General features: G+C 43.6%; 1 protein-coding gene across 1 annotated transcript; it reads right to left on the reverse strand.

Annotated features, from left to right (window-relative positions):
* Positions 1 to 1,942: 1,942 nt before the first annotated feature.
* LOC103661968 (centriole, cilia and spindle associated protein) lies at positions 1,943 to 19,342 on the reverse strand. Its single transcript, XM_040624016.1, has 3 exons — positions 18,901 to 19,342; positions 5,925 to 6,193; positions 1,943 to 4,657 (listed from the first exon to the last, which is right to left on the reverse strand). The coding sequence occupies exons 1-3, from the start codon at positions 19,289 to 19,291 to the stop codon at positions 4,481 to 4,483; spliced, it is 837 nt and encodes a 278-aa protein (XP_040479950.1). The 5' UTR covers positions 19,292 to 19,342; the 3' UTR covers positions 1,943 to 4,480.
* Positions 19,343 to 19,719: the final 377 nt, after the last annotated feature.

A 19,719-nucleotide genomic window follows, 5' to 3' on the forward strand; every position in this document is an offset into this window, starting at 1 on the left:
AAAATGGTAAACTCACCACTTCCGTTGTACTTCGATTTCTGGTGTTCTCCCCAGCCTGCTTGGTGCTATTTACTTCTTCGAGTCTTCCAGTGGCTGTGCCTTCTGTCCAGGTATTATTGCTGTGTTCAGTGAGAACAAAAGGAAGGTGTTTGTTAACTCCACTTGGAACACAAACCTTCCGCACGATATTAAAAGCTACAGAACATGTAGGGTATTATTACGGACTCGTGCGCCCCCCAAAAAACATACATGTAACTCCATCGGTAAGTGTTTAAAGAAAAGGTCTGCAAATATACATACCCAGCTTAACACTGGTCTCCTCTATGAAGGGGTGCAGAACTTTGGTGAGGGGGTGGTCCTGAAAGAACCTTCACTTTTTACTCTATCCTTTTTAAAATTATTTTAATTATGCACTCTTGCTTTTGTAATTTTCAAAATAGGGAGGTGTGAGGGTAAAAACTAGGAAAAATTTATAGTTCCAAACAGTGTATGTACAGAAAGAATTGTTCCTGGGTATAACAGATCCTGTTAAACATTTGTCTGATGAAAAATTCATTTAGGAGTCAATCACGATCATACATTTTCTTCAACCATTGATGTACTAATCAGAATTATTTCCCACAAAACAGAAATTTTTATTCACATTTTCCCAAGTAATTGCAATATTAAATATAAGCTAAAAGCAATACATAGTTCTTAGAAAATATAACCCAAAATTCTCATTGCCTGAGCTTTGTGATTGTAGGTGCCCAGACTTTGTTCCTCCAGAATGTTAAAGTGAAGTCCATCCTCAAAATAAACATACAATGACGTAGGGAGACTATGCTTAAATACAGCTTTGCTAATTATAAAAGAAATCCAAAAACAGGCTTCTAACGTCTTCATGCAAGTGTCCTGACTTTCAAAATGGAAATAAGTATTAAAGAAGCAACTTATTTCCATCTCACACTAGTAGGCTTGAAGCGAGCAAATCTGGGCCAATAATCTAGGCATAGCTCCTTGCATAGAATTTGGTATTAAGCATATACTTACACTGAGTAACTCCCTATTCATTCTGTTGTACAAAAATCCATTTCAAATGCAAACATTTTGAAATGATCAGGTCACATTTTTAGGGTCCCTTTTTAAATATTACATAACTTATCCCCAGACTATAGTAAGGACCTTATGAATCAGGCATTAGCATTTTAATATCAAACCAAATACAGAATCAAGATAAACATTAGTACCATTTTTAATCTAGTCCAGGGTAAAACTATCCACGAAACTATTTTTTTACTGAAGCAGTCAACAAGGAAAGTTGCTTTGACTTCTAACATACGCTTTGCCTCTCTCCCTCTTTGCCAATAATACTTTTGAACATTTTAAATACCAAATACTATAACATTCCATTTTTAAATTTTATGCTCAGGACAGCATTTCAAGTTAAAGGGAGGAGGGGAATCCCTACAGATTTTTTTTAACCCAGCCAATAGCACAGACTTCTGTTTTAGAGGGTGATTTCTAACAACTCACAGCCGCCTTTCATGCATTTTAGCTGAGTCGGAGTGACCTCGCATACACACCTTTCAAGGTATTAGCAATTTTTATTTAATGAAACAATGACAAAGCAATTACATATGAAGTGCCATAAATATGTGACTACATCGTGAGCAAGTAAGATAACCTACACCCTATTATATGTTTAGTAAACTTTAAAAAATGTATATGTGTGTTTAGAAATGTTATAGCAGTGGAGGAATGCATCTATATACATATATATAAAACCAGAAGTACCAAGTATTTTGATACGTCCTAAATAAGAGCAGCCTTTTAGGTTTTAAAAGAAAGAAAAAGAATAGATTCCTATTTACTTCTCATTCGCCTTGGTCCAGCAGAGTGCTAGGTGCTATTCAATATTCTATCACTGCTTTTAATAAAAGTAACACAGAAAACATGTTTATGGCAAACTGTTTTAATTTTAAAACCAAATTTAAAAGAGAGAGTCTGGTGTAGCAATTATTTTCTTCTAAGTGCCACTGGATTCTCAGTTTCAAACTTTTCAACATGCAAGGTAATTTTAAACTCTCTTCCTGTCTTCCATCTTGTCGCACGAATTAGCAGCATGGTTACAAATTCATTTGTTTCTAGAGTGAGAAGGAGCAAGACCATCAAATTGTCACCACTTAAAACATGTCGTGGGCTCAAAGGGTAATTTTCGCCCCTGAAAAGAAAAGACACCCTAACCAACTAATGACTTGGGCATGGGAAGGGCACTCACAATTAATTCAGACTGATTTATTCATTGTTCATGCACATTAAAAGTACTTTAAAAAGCGTGTTCATTTGTCCTCTACTTAAAAAGGGGGGGATTGGTCAATATTGCTTTCTAGGTTTTATCTCTATCTGGAGTTTTCAGTAGTAAGCACATTAAAGACGAGTCTGTTCTCTAGAGGAGAGAGTCTGGCTTGGTCAAAGCCTGGAGGAAGTTGGGTTTCTGAGGCAGCCGTCAGTCTGGGGCCTGAGCTCCTCCCGAGGCTAGCTTCCCTACTAAGATTGTCGGGTGCAACAGGACCGCCTGAGCTTCATGGCTAAAACCAAACATGCAAGAAGTGGTTAGAAAGGAAAAGTTTTTACAATCAGCTACGCCATCACAATGTCACATTAATTTGATCTTTAGGTACCTGCAGTGTTTAAGGACTTTGATAATAATTACAGCAACATTCACCAGAATTATTAGCAACATTGTCTGGACCAACATACAGAACTTCCTGTTAAATATACATCTCAAGGATTAGGAGAGCCCTCTATGTAAAAGAATTCACTTCGAAACAATGCAAATATTTAAAAAGTATTTTTTTTTAAAGTTCATGATTCGTAAGTGAGTCTTCAAAGCTCAATACAGTTGTAAGATGACACTGTGTAAAGACTTTATGTGGAATAAAACATATTTGTGTTCTAAAAATTGACCATAGGGGCGCCTGGCTGGCTCAGTCAGTAGAGCCTGCGACTCTTGCTCAGGGTCATGAGTTCAAGCCCCATGTTGGGTATGGAGCCTACTTAAAAAAAAAAAAAATTAAAAATTGACCATAATACTTCAAAGATACACAGTAAAAATATCAAGGAAATGTTCAAGCTCACATCTAACGGCAAATTTTATTCGCCCGTCTCCAGGTGCCAACCTGGCCTAGGCAAAGACCTTTTTTCTCTCTTACAGAGAGTTTAGCATTCCCCCTTCCTGTAGATTCCTCCATCTGCTGGATGGAAACCGGTGTTTCTTAAAACCATTTTTCTACCCCAAGAGCAAGTGTCCCAGGGAAAGGGCACTTCGCTTACACACTCACATCTGTGCCTGGACACACACTACTGTTCTCCCACTGTTGAGTTCTCCGTAACACCTACCGGCTAGGAATCCGGGAGTACCGTGTTTCAGCTGAAGTCTGAGTACTATACAGCATCAAGGCTTTGCTATGAATGAGTCTGCAGAGGGGAAAGTGTAGGAAGGAGGGCTGGGCCACATCTCTAATTGGAATCTTAATATTTGTCCCTGGCCCCAGTGAGCAAGACAATCTCAACATAATTAAATGAAATTTCACACTGTAAGTTCTAAATGTCATTGCCAACTATTATAGAAGAGGCAAAAGTCCACAGCGCGTATGTGCCAAAAGGCCACACTGCAGCAAGAAACTGATTCCCCGTATGTGCTTAAAAAAAAAAAAAAAAAAAAGTTGCAATAATAATAAAGTGTCAAAAGAAACTTCGGCACTAAAGACACGGCACTGGCACTTCATTCATTGGAATGCATTTGATCTATTAACCTATGAAATAATAAGTGCCTCGATGACAATTTAAAGAAAAAAGAGGACCCCCACCCAACGCAGAGAATTCTTAAATATCACAGTCTATGTGACGTGGTGCTGAAACTGAAACACAAGTAAGTTTAATTGTTCAGGAACTACCGAGGTTGTGGTTTCACTACACAAGGCGTCAATATTAGTGTTGAAACTCAGTTGACAAGCTATTCTTTTGCAAAGAAAACTCCACATAAGGAAAATGGGTCTTAAGCTGCAAGTTGGAATGATCTTACTGGCTATGGAATCTGTGAAGTTATTAGAACAGGATGAACATAGGCTCCAGCTAAACTGACAAAAATACTGAGCGTTAAGCATCTGTAGCCATTTAAAGGCATTCGGTGTCAGTGTCTGAAAAGATTAAGATGCTTTAAAACAAAACCCTTATAAGAATATCAAATATTTAGGGAATTAGCTTCATAAATAACCAAATGTCTATGGCTTCAACTGTCGCCCTACCGCTGAGGTATGTGACCAGGATCCATCGAAATAGAGCGGTCTTTAGGAAATTCCCTACGAGAAACCTTGCGTAATCCGTCGGTTTCTTAAACCTGTGTCTGTTTTCTTTCAGTGGTTTTTCTTTTGTTCCGTTTCTTCTTTCTTTCGTCTATGCTTTTTCGAAGAGGCTGTCCCAGCAACCGTTTCTGCCTTTAAGCCCGTGCTGAGTAGCATCTCATATACTCTGTCATCCATGGGTTCTCAGAGGGGGAAGGCTTGATCCTTCTGTTTTTCTCCACCTCTACGGAGTGAGCGCGCTGCCTCTGAGCGATCAGTTTCCTTTTTTCCACCTGTCTTCTGTTCTTGGCTCGTAATGCTGATTCATGAATCTAAGTTATTCAAAAATAAAGAATTATTATTTCCGAGGTAAATAATAACTTACGTGGCTTTTGTAATAATTTTCAAGAATATCCGCAATGAAGCTCCGTGCAGAGCACGTGAAGCAGGGCAGAGGCAAGCCTGGCCCCGTCGTGCTCAGTCCTGAGTAAGACAGTGCCTCTAGAACAGCCCTTCCTTCCACTGTCAGCGACCAGAAACATCCACTGCACTGAATCGTAGATAGAAATGGTAAGCAACCAGTTTGCAACGTGCCTCTAGAAATTTCCTCTGGAAAATTACTGAAAAAGCTTAGCATTAAGCCTGGATAAGTATTCCATTAAAGGACTTTAAATGTTTTAAAGCAATATACCAAAAAAAAAAAAAAATCTCAAGGGATTTTGACCACTTAAATGTTTCATACTACAGATAAACTCTGTTAAGCTTAATCCCACAGACTCGCCAGAATCCTTTGTTAAACCACAGCTTCATTGTGTCAAATATCACTCCAAAAACACCATCTGCCAGGGCTCGTTCAGAAGTCTATTCAGTAAAAATCTGATGATGGTATTTCATCAGCATTCAAACCGTTTGTACTTTCTGCTTCTTTTCATTCATTCTTTGCTTTAGGCTGTAGTAGCCGTGTGAACAACATACACAACTGCTCTGGGGCTCCACACACGAAGACCTCGTCAGAAACGTTCTCAGGACCAAGGAAGACGACAACTCAGGCTCCAAGAAACAAGGGGCACCCGGTATGGATGAGCAGGGGAAAACATAACCATCCAAATTTAACGCCAAGAGCAAAGGGAGGCTACAGAAGATGCCAAGAGCTATAGGAGAAGTCGTCCAACAAAAGAAAACAAAGGAGTCAAGGAACACCAGTTATCAAAGCCAAAGGAACTGGAAACCTCTCAAACGGCCCGACGCAAATCTAGATGGGCTGCCGCCAGCCCTGGTCATGCTCCTTCTCTTCTGACCTACTGGCCTCCTGGAACCTGAAAACCCTGATCCCAGCCACTTCTTCGCCCGGCTCCGAACTGGTTAAACCTTCCAGATACCAGCCAACTCCCAGCAAAACCCCTCGATCTCTGGGAAGCTAACACCCAGACTCCTGTTTGCCAATCAGATGCCCGGGTCTGGGCCTCCCTTGCCGCCCCTGGCATCCCCGAGACCTACCATGACCCCAGAGCATCGCAGTGAACACAGGACACGTTCACAGGAACACAGCCCAACGGCCATCCCCCAGGAAGGCAGCGAACCCGGCACGCGGGAACTCACCTCATGCACCGGGGCGGAAGCGCAGACGTTGTGCGTTTTCTGGCTCCCCGTCGCTGTCTGCCTCTCTCCCCACCCGTAAAGGGCAAACGGATGCTTGTTCTCTTTTATCTTACTTGATGATCTTTGAGGACTTTTGACTGTTTTCCTAGTTCCTCTCGCAAATAAGGCACTTGGTTGCTGTCGAGGTTCAGTACTGCTAGGCACCTTGTCAGTCTCTTTTGTTCGGATCTGTTGTTCAGGTTTTTCTTTTATCTCTTTCACTGGCAGTGCTTTAAAAAAAAAAAAAAGGGAGAGGAAACAAAAGGAGAATGCTTTAAAATCATTCCTTTAAATATGTGGGTTGTAAAATTCATAATGCTTAATTCAGTAACTTTTTCACTTATAGCTCAATTCACAATTTCCTGGAAAGTAGAAATACAGAAACAAGTTAGTATCATACTTTTCGGTCTATCCTGCTTTAAAATCAACAACAAATACACCAATATTGAACCAAGCGTATTCAAAAGCAACAACTGTTATGCACATTCTTTTTTAAAAAAGATTTACTTACTTATTTATTTTAGAGGGAGGAGGAGGGGCAGAGAGAGAGAGAATCCCAAGCAGGCTCCACGCTTGGCACAGAGCCCGACACAGGGCTCGATCTCACAACCCTGAGATTATGATGTGAGCTGAAATCAAGGCTCGGGCACTCAACCCACTGAGCCACCCAGATGCCCGTTATTCATATTCTGAGATTAAGCATCTCAATTAAATAGTAAAAGCTAGAAAGCACCACAGCCTAACAGCTTTCTCCACAACCCCAAGGTAGGTTCAATCGTCAATGTCTTGCTTCAGAGAAAGATCTGGATTTGTGGTAATCACTCAGCAGCTGCAAAAGATTAGTTTTTAAGTTACTCAACTGGAGTTCCAGGATTCCATTTCTTTCAGAGGCACCATGAATATGGAGAGCTCCCTATGGCTCTTACCTGCTCCTTGTAAGAGCGAGCTGGCAACCTCAATTTGAAAGGTCCTGGGTCACAATAGGGAATGGTTTCCATAGTTACTCACCCAGGCGCCCAGCTCCACTTTCCCAGGACGAAGAGCTAGAGAGGAGAGCTCCCCCAACACTTGCGATAGAAAAGACTGCATGAATCAGAACCCACAGTCTACATGGTCCTAAATTCTGGCAGCAGAGCTGGAGAAACTCTGAAGGAAAATGGGGCTGACCTACCTGAGGTCAACATCGGACATTAAGGATACACTCTAACACATACCCACTTCCCTAACATTTTATGATTTTCATTATTTTTTATAAACATTTTATCTTTTATAAAAGTTACACTGTTAGTTTAAACCCTTTGCGAGTTCGTGTTTTGTTTCAGCCTAAATTTATATTTTTTGTTTGTATTGACATAAAATTGGTATATAGGTGTACCACGTGATAATTTGATACTTGCATACACTACAGAGTGATCACCCGTGTAAGCCTCGTTACTGCCCATCACATGCGACTGAGCCCCTTCACGCTACCTGCCCTCCCCCATCTCCCTCCCCGCTCTGGTAACCACTGATCTGTTCTCTGTATCTATGAGTTTGTTTTTGTTTTGTTTGTTGATTTGTCTTGTTTTTTAGATTCTACATATAGGTGACATCATATGGTATTTGTCTTTCTTCATCTAACTTATTTCACTTAGTAGGAAACCCTTTAGAAACATCCATGTTGTTGCAAATGGAAGATTTCCTACTATTTGGGGGCTACTCTGAGTAATATTCCAGCGTGTGCGTGCGTGCGTGCGTGTGCGTGTGCGTGCGTGTGTGTGCGCGCCTTACGTTCTTTGTCCATTCATCCATCAGTGGCCACTTAGGTTGTTTCTCTGTCTTGGCTATTGTAACTCAGGCTGTGACAAACACAGGGGTTTCAAATTCGTGTTTTTGTATTCTTCAGATAAATACCCAGAAGTGGAATTGCTGGATCACATGGTTAGTTCTATTCTTACTTTTTTGTGAGGAATCTCCGTATTGTTTTCTGCAGTGGCTGTACCAACTTATATTCCTACCAAGTGTATGAGGGCTCCCTTTTCTCCACATCCTTGCAATACCTGTTATTTCTGATCTTTTTGGTAACAGCAGTTCTAACAGGTGTAAGGTAATATCTAATTGTGGTTTTGATTTGCATTTCCCTGATAATTACTGATGTTTAACATCTTTTCATACGCCTATTGGCCATCTGTGTATTTTCTTTGGAAAAATGTCTATTCAGATCTTCTGCCCATTTTTTAATTTGGGTTGTTTGGGGTTTTGTTGTTGTTGAGTTGTGGGAGTTCTGTATATATTTTGGATATTTAACCCCTTATGGGCTATGTCATTCGCAAATATCTTCTCCCATTCAATAGGTTGCCTTTTTGTTTTGTTGCTGGTTTCCCTCACTGTGCAGAAGGTTTTCAGCTTGTTTAGTCCCATTTGTTTATTCTTGCTTTTGTTTCCCTTGCCTTTGGAATCAGGTCCCAAAAACACATTGCTAAGACTGATGTCAAGGAGCTTACTGCCTGTGTTTTCTTCTAGGAATTTTATGGTTTCAGGCCTTTAATCTACTTGAGTTAATTTTTATGTCTGGTGTAAGCCTATGATTTAATTTCATTCTTTTGAATAAGAGCTCCTTATGCATCTGGGCTCCATTTCACTTACTCCAGCTGTTTAAGGATCTTTAAGGTCTGAAGGACACCCCTTGCTTTCGATGCTCCAGAATTTGTCTCTAGGTGCTGATTTTATAGACTGCTATTCCAAAACCTCATCACTTCTTTAGGACATACTCTTGCCCCTATTTTTAGCTGTGATTCTTTTTCTTGCTTCTGTCCATGTTCCCTTTAGAATGAGCCCCTGAAGAGGAAGTCCAGATCCTGTGGCAAGTGTAAGAAGCCTCCGTAGATCACTGTCATTTCTGTCCTCAGTGATGACCTTGACTCTACCAGACTGTTGCATTTATTACTACATATGTTAAGAAAGAGCTAATGCGCTGACCCTGGAGTTTAGTGCTCTGTACCACTGTGCCATATCTTTAATCACAGCACCTGAGCTGTTTGTGGATAAGGTGGGATGCCAATCTTCCATTTTACCATGAGAACCTAAATCCTATTCATTGCTCAAACATTTCTGAGTGATGTGGCCACACCTTGTTCTCTTCTCTTTGCTGGCTATAGGAAGAGGGGGAAAGGAGCCCATCAAGACCAAGACAAAGAAGGCTTGTGCAGTCACAATACTGAGAAAGAGAGGGAAAATAACCCAAATCATTCTCATTGATTCATTTCCCTTCCTTCTCTTCCTCTCCCACTCTGTATGTGTCTAACCCAGGTCTTCAGAGAAGCCCTACCCAGAGAAGGTAATAATGATTTTGTTTAAAGGATAAGCTAGCCAGGAAGAAAATAGAACAGAGAATCTCAGCAAGAGGGAATGTCATGTTCAAAGGCCCAAAGAGAAGAGGGAATATAAATAGTTCAAAATGACAGTACACAGAGAGTCTATGGATGAAGGCATGGAGCAGGGAGCAGGGGTGAAATAAAGACTTTCTATGCCAAACTCAGGAGTTTTATTTTATCCTGAAAATGATGAAGAATCACTAAAGGATTTTAAGCTGGAAAATGACATGGCCCTATTTACATTTTAGGAATAAGGCCTCTAACTACCAATGTGAAGGATGAGTTAGAGAGGTGAGGACAGAAAGGCCAGCTAGCCAACAATGGCAGTCTGGGGGTGGTGTGGGAAGTGGGGGGAGGAGGGTACCAACAGTCATGGTAGAGGCCGAGAGGCAAAGAAGGGCCAGAAGGGGGCCCACCGAGGCTGGCAGGTGCTCTGACGCCCTGGGCACTTGTGAACTACACGCTGGTCAGAACAGCAGGGAGGTGGTGCCAAAGCCTCTCCAGAGCGGACAGCCCAGCAACACTGGGTTCGACTGACAGGTGAACACGGGCACAACACAGCACTGGGGACAAACAGGAGGCGACAGCTCCCACAGGTGTTTGGAGTGGATGGTCACGCTATCCTCTGATAAAAGGCCCACCGAAGGGTAAGGAAAGGATACTCGCCAAGCAGGCAGCAGCTGGACACTTAATCGGGGGTCCAGGAAAGAAGGTGGTGGTGAGCAGGTGGGAGCTGAGGTTTGGATGTAGAACAGATCGCCCAAGGAGCAACGCAGTCAGAGAAGGGAAGAGTGGAGTCAGGCCCCTGGGCCCATTACTTAAGGAGCAGCCAGGCACAGGAAGGAGCGCCCAAAGGGGGAGAAAGAATTGCTAGAAAAGTAGAAAAACTAACCAGGTGAGCAATGAAGGGAAGAGCTTTGGTAAAGGAGATAGCAATTAACCATGTCAAATATGACCTGGCGGGGGGGTGGTCAGTAAGACGAGGAGGGAGGAGGAAGAGACTTGGCATTTGGCAACCAAGCTGTCCCACGGCTGACAGAGGGGAACGTGGGGTCGGGGAACCGACCCCGGCGGGCTACGGAGTGAACAGAGTAGAGACCTCAGTTCTGGTAACAGTGGACTACGGGCCCAACCCTCCCACCCACGGATAAACAGACTGCTGTTAAAAACCCAGCGTGTCCACAGGCACCCAACACAAAAAACTAAACTCTTCTCTGGAGACCTGAGGCCTCAAATTATCCCCGCAAAGAATTTTTCAAACATAATTATGAATGTACTAAAAATAATGAGCAGGCACGCAAGGAGAGAAGACAGTAAGGAAGGGCCAACAGGAGCAACAGGCTTGACATGAGGGAATTATCATGGACAGACTATAAAATAACGGCATTCACGCTCCACAGTACTTCCAGAAAAAGACAAACTCAAGGACATCTGCAGCAGCAGAAGACAAAGATGGAAAACACAGAAGAGACAGAACTTAGCACTATAATACTACTATTTATAAAACTCTTGAAGTAGTGCCTGGTATAGGATAAGTGCCTGTAAGTCTAGGGTTCGAAATCCCATTCAAAGGAATGAAGCTTAGAATAAAGACTTCAGACAAACCAAACCAGTGCTCACGACCGTTAGAGTGGAGGATTAGAGCACCGCCTTTCTCAGTACCTGACAGAACATCCCAACGAAAATAAACTCGGTCTTGTTTCAGGACTGTGCTATCCAATACAAAAGCCCAACCATATGTGGCTATTAAATATAAGCTTAAATTAATGAAAATAAAGGCAAACATTCAGTTCCTCAGATAGGCTAGTCAGAGTTTAAGTGCTGAGTAACAACGTCCTGTGGCCAGTGACTCCATGCTGATGATACAAAGACGGAGCACAGCCACTGTCACAGTAAGTTTTATTGAACAGTCTGATGTTTTAAAGTATTTGAACAACAGAATTAACACATTTTACCTAATGAATACATATACAACACCGCATCCAGTAACCACAGGACATAGAATTTGTAATGATACAAATGCGTGATGTTTATAAGAACTGACATATCTAAGGCTATAAACCAAATCATAATTTATAAAACTGAAATCATATAGAATGTATCCTCTAACTGTAGTGTAATTAAACTCGATAAAATAAAAATAAACAACTTTAAAATCTCTAGTTTTGAAATTTAAAAACATTTCTAGGGGCGCCTGGGTGGCACAGTCGTTGAGCGTCTGCCTTCGGCTCAGGGCGTGATCCTGGTGTTCTGGGATCGAGCCCCACATCAGGCTCCTCCGCTATGAGCCTGCTTCTTCCTCTCCCACTCCCCCTGCTTGTGTTCCCTCTCTCGCAGGCTGTCTCTATCTCTGTCGAATAAATAAATAAAATCTTAAAAAAAAAAAAAATTTCTAAATCATGCACAGATCAAAAACCAACCATATGGTTACACAAAAGTGGGAACGTACTCAATGTCACATTTACGAATGATTAAAATGGTAAACTGTGTTAGGTATATTTTACTACAATTTTTAACAATTAAAAAAAAAGTAGTGGTGATGGAAGGCGTGCCTTCCTTAACCCTGATCTAATTAGAAATGCTCCTAGGGGCGCCTGGGTGACTCAGTCGATTAAGCATCCTCCTCTTGATTTTGGCTCAGGTCATGATCTCAGGGTGGGGAGACAGAGCCCCACATCAGGCTCAGAGCTCAGTGCAGAGTCCGCCTGAGATTCTCTCTCTCCCTCTGCCCCTCCTGCACGTGCTTACGCTCTCTCGCTCTCACTCTCTCAATAAATACATAAATATCTTTAAAAAGATTTCTTCACCAAGCATAATATTTGTAAATTTCTGGTATTTGGGTTTTCACCTTTAAAAGATTTTATTTATTTAGAGAGTGTGAGCAGGGGGAGGAGTAGATGGAGAGAGAGAATCTCAAGCAGACTCTGTGTTGATCAAGGGGCCCGACATGGGGCTCGATCCCACCACCCTGGGATCATAACCTGAGCTTAAATCAAGATATAGATGCTTAAGTGACTGAACCACCCAGCTGCCCCTAGTCTTTTTTTTAAAAAGATAAATGTTTCCTTATGTTTGTACGATACATAAATTTAAGCTTTATTAATTTTTCATGTATTTTAAAAATCATAATAATTTTGCTTAAGTAAATAAAATACTATATAGCAAAACTTGGGCCTTTCCCCTGCAGGGAGTTAGGATTCATCATACTCAACTGATGGTGTGGCTAAAGCAGTATCAGGTGGAAATTTATACCCTTAAATCAATATATACAAAAAGAAAGGCAGGGGGGAAAAAAATCAATGATAAGCATCCATCTCTCTCTCTCTCAAATAAATAAAATCTTCAAAAAAAGAAAATTAGAATAAGGGGGAAAAGATCATGGATTAATAAAAACATATAATAAAGAAAATCCACATAGCCAAGAGTTAGTTTAGGAAAAAAACTGATAGAATTCACAAGTTTCTGGCAAGACTGATCAAGAAGAAAGAAAGAAGTAAAAAATAAACATAAGTAAAAATACAGCAAATGGAATTTAGGTTAAATATGCACCAATGACATGTGCATATAGTCCCTTTGTCCCAAAGCCCACTAGAGTGAAGGAAGAAAAGGCATAACCCACAGGACAAAAAGCAAAGGAGGCGATGACATCAGGTGCTGATAAAATTTTGGAAGCTGGAAAATAGATGAAGATGTAGAAGTGACCTCGCAGAATCGAGTAGGATGAATCCTAACTCCCTGCAGAGGAAAGCCCCACAGGACACAAACTGAACCCCAAAAGGAATTGGAAAATGAAGCAGAAGGTCCAGCGTTAATCAGTGCCCCAGCCCACATGCTCTTCTGACAACATAATATGAACGTGCCTATTGATAATTGGGCTGCTAGATGCTTCTTCCCCACGAACCTGGGCAGACTTTTGTAAGCAAGGAATGGAGTGAGAGAGGTGCTACATGGCTCCTGGTGATAAGTCATAAAGGGCAATCCAGCATCTGCCCACATGCGCTTGGAGGCCAGCCAGCATGTTATGCAGAAGGTCAGGCGCATGAAGATGTCACATGAGAGTGTCCTAGCAGACAGCCCCCAGCCCTGGCACATTCCAGCAGAGGCTGCAGACAGCACGGAGTGGAAACAAGGCACACCCCTGTGCCCAGGCCAAACTCCAACCCACAGAAACCATGAGCAATAATCAATGAGTATTGGAATCTTAAGCTACTAGTTTTCAGGGTAATTCTGTTATGTAGCTGTAGATGTTCTTGCATAGTCTTTCCTCTAGTCCCTAAGCCAGGTGATGGCCCCTCTCCCAGTCCAGAAGGCATACGGGTTACTCTCCAGAGAGAGAACCAGAAGGGGTATGGACTTGAAATACCAGGCACAGGAAAAGTAAGGGGTTACACCTTCCTGAAAATAGGTTTATGTGGTAAAGAACAAGACCCTGCTCCCTTTCTGAACTCTGTTCCCAGAATGCTGACAGCCAGGCTTGTACCCTTCCAGGCAGGAGATTGGAGACGTGCTGTCTGGGGAAGTGAACACAAGAAAAATGGGCATATACTATGCTTGAAGTCCCTCAGAGAAACAGCTCATCCTCACCCAATTAGTCAACAAGCACCCCCACACACAGAGCTCCTGAAAAGCTCTTCAAGCCTCACTCTTACATATGAGCAGATAGGCTAAGGCTAAGAGCAAAACGTGAATACATCCTCTAAAAAGAAAAAGACCAAAATATACAGAAAAGACTAGGAAATACAAGAGAGCTCTCAAACGATATTTATGGCTTTTTTTTTTTTTTTTGAGTTAAAAGAAATCCAAGAAGAACAGGTTGTTATTTTTTCATTTTTTATTTTTAAAAATAACACTTGGGACAAAAAAACATGTAATCTCTTCAAAACTTAAGACTAGGATGGTAGAATTAAAAATTTCAGTATAAAGTTTGGAAGATAAAATTGATGAGTTCTCCAAGAAAACAGAACCCAAAATTCTAGTACCAGAGAAGTTTTAAATAAAAATGTTAGAGATCTGATTCAGGAGTTACACCATCTGACTAAAAATAATCATAGAAAGAAAAAAACTGAATAGAGCACAGAAAATTACTTTAAATGGTACTAGAAAATAAAGAGGCCCGCCAAGTTGTCAGCCCGATGAATGATAAAAGACATACACATAGGGGCGCCTGGCTGGCTGAGATGGCAGAGCATGAGACTCTTGACCTCAGGGTCGTGAGTTCAAGACCCACATTGTACACGGTGTAGCACTTACCTTAAAAAAAAAAAAAAAAAAAGAGGTCACGTACGCAGGGTGTCAGAATGGCATGGTACTTCTAAAAAGCAAGACCAAAAACTAGGATTCAATATAATACTGCTTTAAAACACTGAAATTTCTAATCTAATCTAGAGTTCTCTACCTTGCAAAATATCAATCCAGCCTTTGGATAGAGTAAAGGCATTTTCAGTCATGCAAGCTCACAAAATTATTACTTCCCATGCAACATTTCTCAGGACTCACAGAGAATGTGTTACATCAAAAGGAAGGGATTAGCCACACAAAGGAACACCTGAGATTTATAAGACATGGGTCAGATGAAGAGATAAACAAAAGGGATACTCAAGCCAACGATGAAGAGAAGCCCCAGACTGACAGCGATGAAGAGAAGCCCCAGACTGACAGCGGCGTGAGATCTAGGCAGCATAAATAACAGGAGGATGAGGGTTCAAAAAAAATGTCTCCATGGGGGCGCCTGGGTGCCACAGCGGTTAGCCTTCGGCTCAGGGCGTGATCCCGGCGTTCTGGGATCGAGCCCCACGTCGGGCTCCTCCACTATGAGCCTGCTTCTTCCTCTCCCGCTCCCCCTGCTTGTGTTCCCTCTCTCACTGGCTGTCTCTATCTCTCTCAAATAAATAAATAAAATCTTAAAAAAAAAAAAAAAAAAAACAACAGATAAGTCTAGATCAGAAGAGGGTGGCCAAAGCTGAAAAGAGTTGGAAGATGCACCCTAGGAAGCAAGGCATATGAGAAACAGGTCAGGGTTATTTTGTTTTCATTTTAAGCATATTTTTAAAAATTACACATATGTATAACTTTGCTAAAAAATAAAATTAAATTTAAAAAGAAATGTGACTATGAAAAAAGGAGTTAGTCCAGACCACTCTTCAAGGCATGCTTCAAAGCATTCCACAGGAAACACTCCCACTGCCACCCCACCACACACAAAGAACATCCTGACGCTTTTTAGCACCCAGCTCTAAATAAGAATGAGAAGCAAGGATCATTAGATGTTTGAGAAAACTAACATGAAATACAGGTTTATAAACAAAAGAACCAAAAATGGGGAGAGAGTGGGGAACCAGACACTATGCTATAGAAATACAAGGAGAAAACAAAAAATTTCTAGTAATATCCCCAGCAAGATAATAGAAAATACTGTATGCATGAACCAAGAACAGAATACTATTTTTTAAAAAGGAATAAAAGGAGGAAGGGAGGGGGAGAGAGGAGAGAGAAAGAGGGGGGAAGAAGGCAAGTCCAGAAACAAAATTAATTAAATGTAAAAATAAATAGGATCCCACCAATTAAAAAAAAAATATGTAGAAGAGTTGGAAGATACAGTTGAGAATATCACCCAGAAAAATAGAAGAAAAAGACAGATGAAAATAGGGGGTGGGGTGTATATTAGAAAATGAAGGGATAAATTCACGAACTCTAACATCCAGCTAAGGAGTTTAGAAAGAAAGGAACAGAAATAGAAATGAAAAGACAACTCAAGAAAGCTTACCAAAATTACAAAGCAGGAGTTTCACTGTAAGGACTCACCAAGCACATTGGAGGAAAACAGATCTAGACCAAGGAAAAATCTCAGCACACAAAGGACAAAGAGAAGACCCTAAAAGCTTCCTAAGGGTGGGGACATGTTATCAAAATCAGGAAGACATGGGACTGTAACAGCAATACCACAAGTTACAACACAACAGACCAATGTCTCCAGATTTTTTAGAGACAATACTTTCAACCTAGAATTCCATTCTCAGCCACAAACTCACCGAATCATGAAGGCAGAATAAAGCTATCTTTCGACATGCAAGATCTTAGGAAATTAATCTCTCACATACCCTTTCCCAGGAAGCTACTAGAAGACAAGCTCCAACAGGAGGGGTAAACCACGAAGGAAAATGATGCGAGGGCCACACAAGGGCTCCTACCCAAGACAGAAACCAAGGAATCTGAGGGTGGAGGCCAAAGGCCCTCCCAACATGGAACCGGGCAGGCAGCCGGCTGCGAGAGCAGCAACCAGGTCAGATGGAAGTAGGTCAGGGGCCCTGGGAGGGATGTCTTGAGATGTTGAGAGAGTGATAGTGAACTTGATGTGTTGGTTGTATTGTGAGAGAAAAAGGAGTCATGGCAAACAATATAGGCCAGCTTTGAGCAACATTTTCCGGGCCCCACAGCGTAGATGCTAACTGTAATCTAACCAGCTCTGTGCTGACCACACTGCGGGCGGTATGCGGGGGGCCGTGTGTATGGGTTAGGAGACGGGTGAAGAGAATGAAAGCCGAACAGATGATGCTAAAAAAATGGGAGAGAAAATTAAGAAGTGTCAATCCTATTAATTACAAGTAGTAATTGTTTATTAATTGTTATTTACAAGTAATAATCTCCCTGTTACTTGGAGAAATAGAAATCAGCACCACAGGAAAAACCAGAGGAGTTGGAAGTGGACCCCTAAGAACAGGCAATTGGTCTGTGTGTGGCGGGGGAGCTGCTGTATTTTCATAATAAGCCATACAGAACTATATGATTCCACGTGTACATATGGCTTCAGTAAAAGCAAGAACCAAATGTTTATGTTTTACAGAAATTCAAGAGTGCCCATCATTCTAGTATATAAAACCATCTACTGAACAACAAGGATTTTGCAATCGGGAGCCCCGGACTCAGCAAACATCCTTCCTTCTGCCTGATGCCTAAACCAGAAATACTAACAGAGAAGAAATAACTGATCTTAGCCACTGGTAGGATTCAGTGTCTCTAAGGAAACCAAAATAATCTTGAACTCAGGCAAACACAGGCATCATCCATACTACAGTGCTATCTAAAAATTGCATTTCTATACCCACAGAAATAATTGAGACCTCCTTCACAAACAACGAAGCGGAAGGGCCGAAAAGAGAAAAGCACATTCAGTCTGATAAAGTACATCTCACAACTTAGCTGGTGGATCAGTGCCACAGGAATAAACCAGAAGGCACGTTCCCCTACCCCCGCCACCTTCTGTTACTCAAATTTCTACCAGTGATCACTGACGTCAGGACTCCAGCTTCTAGATACTCAGCAATCTCTGGGAATTGACAAGGGACATGAGGATGGAGAGGCCGCTCTGCCACAGATGTTGCCCTGAGAATAACTGATGAGGACAGAATGAAAGCTAAGTAGCCTGGCTCTTCCACTCAAAGATTACATCTCCTCTCCTCGGCCTCTTGCAGAGAGGCCAGGACTGAAAACTGAAAAGGGTTAATTACCACTTACAATGCCATGAACAAACAAAAAGAAAGTCACTAATCATTTATCCTGAGTTTCCATTTCTTCCTCTACAAAATTGAGATAAAAATTATGCTCCTACCATTAAGAATTATTTTGGACGTTAAACGAGAAAATACATATGCTCAGATCAGTGATTGGAGGCATACTAAGCTATCAGTACATTTCAGTTATTCTAATGGCCGGAGCCTCTTTAAAATCGAGCGACCCGGGACGGGGATGGAGAGTGAGAGGTGTCTGGCCAACGTTAGAAAGTAGAGGGAAGAACCATTCATTACTCCAGGCTGTATTCTGCCTGAGGCATTTAATTCGACCCTGAGCACCAGCGACCATCCACCGGGCCTCTCACGCTGAGACCCCAATTCTGCAACCATCTGGCCAGGAGAGAAGGTGTAGGGCCTTGGCTGAAACAAGACACACAGCACTCGTGAGCCATTTTCCAGGGGCTGCTCCAGCCCTACACCGCGGCAGCCTTGATGAGGATGCGCGCTTTGGCTGAGTGGATGGGCAAGAAACGGAGAGGACCTAGCACTTACAAGGAATATTCTCCCACCAACCAGGAGTTACGCAACAGCCTGCGTAAACAAATTCAAAATATTCTTTAGAGACAATGCAACGAGGTCAGGGAGTTAACACAGAAAACAGCAGCCCCATTCATAAGACTGAAAGTTTGGCTCCGTGATTCTTAACCTCTCGGGGTAGGTCCTCCTTGAGAATCCGATGAAAGCTGTGCTCCTCTACGAAAAAAAATGGGCGCTTAGATGTAAATAGATGGGATTTTAGAGCTCACTAAGGCAACCAAGGCCCTCGGGTGAAGACACGGAGTTCAGCGGCACTTGAACTGAATTCGCAACTGGCTCAAACCAGAGGCACCCTCTTACGGAAATAAAGGGTGGGAGGGCAAAGGCGTGGCTGACACCAGACTTTCTGTCAAGGAAGGTGGATTCTTCATTTACCAAGAAAAAAAAAGGACGGGCTTGCCCTGAGCGCTGCGAGACCCAGAGCGGGGCAGCTCGGACGCCAGGAGCAGGCCCCCCGCGGTCCCCCTCCCGGCCCGGTACCTGGCAGAGCTGCAGCCACCTCCTCCTCCACGCTCTCCGCGTCCCGGGCCTCCTCGGCCTCCGCCGCCTCCGCGTCCCGCTCCTCCGCCGGCCCGCGCGCCCGCCGTTCCGGTCCCTCCCCGCGCCGCCGCAGGCTCCGCCTGGACAGCGGGCGAGGCGGGTCACTGAGAGGGCGAGACCTCGCACGCCGGAGGTGCCGAGCGCGCGGGGATCGTCCCGGGACGCCGGCCGGGCCCCAGTCGTCCCAGAGCCAGGGCGCGTGCGCCTGCTCCAGCAGCCGGCGGCCCAGGCGGTAGTGCAGCAGCTCGCGGTAGCACGGCCCGTACTCGTCCCAGCGCGGCTCCCGGTAGCGCTTCATGTACTCACTCTTCACGCCGCTCCCCGGGGACATGGTGCCTCCCGCCGGCTTGAGTGCGCGCCGCTCCGTGCCGCCGCCGCCTACGGAACCGGTGACACGACACAGAGGCCCGCCCCGCCCCTCCCGCCGGCCCGCCCGGCCCGCCGCGACGTTTAAACCCGGAGCCCCGCCCGTACGGGGCGGGGCGCGGGCGGGGGCGGAGGTGAGGGGGCGGAGGGAGCGGGCGGGCGGCCCCGGGAAGGGGCGGGTCCCGGGAGGACCCGCCAGGTAGCGTCGCGTCCTGTGACCCTGTCCTGAGAACTCGGCAGGCTAGGGGGCGGGAGGTTCCAGGAGGCGGGCGGAGCCGCCAGGACCGCGGGGGACCGGGCCCCCCCTCAGGGGACGGCTCGGGAGGTGGGACGCCAGAGGCTTCGGGCTACGGTGACAGGGCCGCGGGCGGCCGGGGACAGGCGGGCGCTGGA

Source organism: Ursus maritimus, unplaced genomic scaffold (genome assembly GCF_017311325.1).
Source record: "Ursus maritimus isolate PB19 unplaced genomic scaffold, ASM1731132v1 scaffold_7, whole genome shotgun sequence".
In the NCBI taxonomy this organism is placed as follows: domain Eukaryota; kingdom Metazoa; phylum Chordata; class Mammalia; order Carnivora; family Ursidae; genus Ursus; species Ursus maritimus.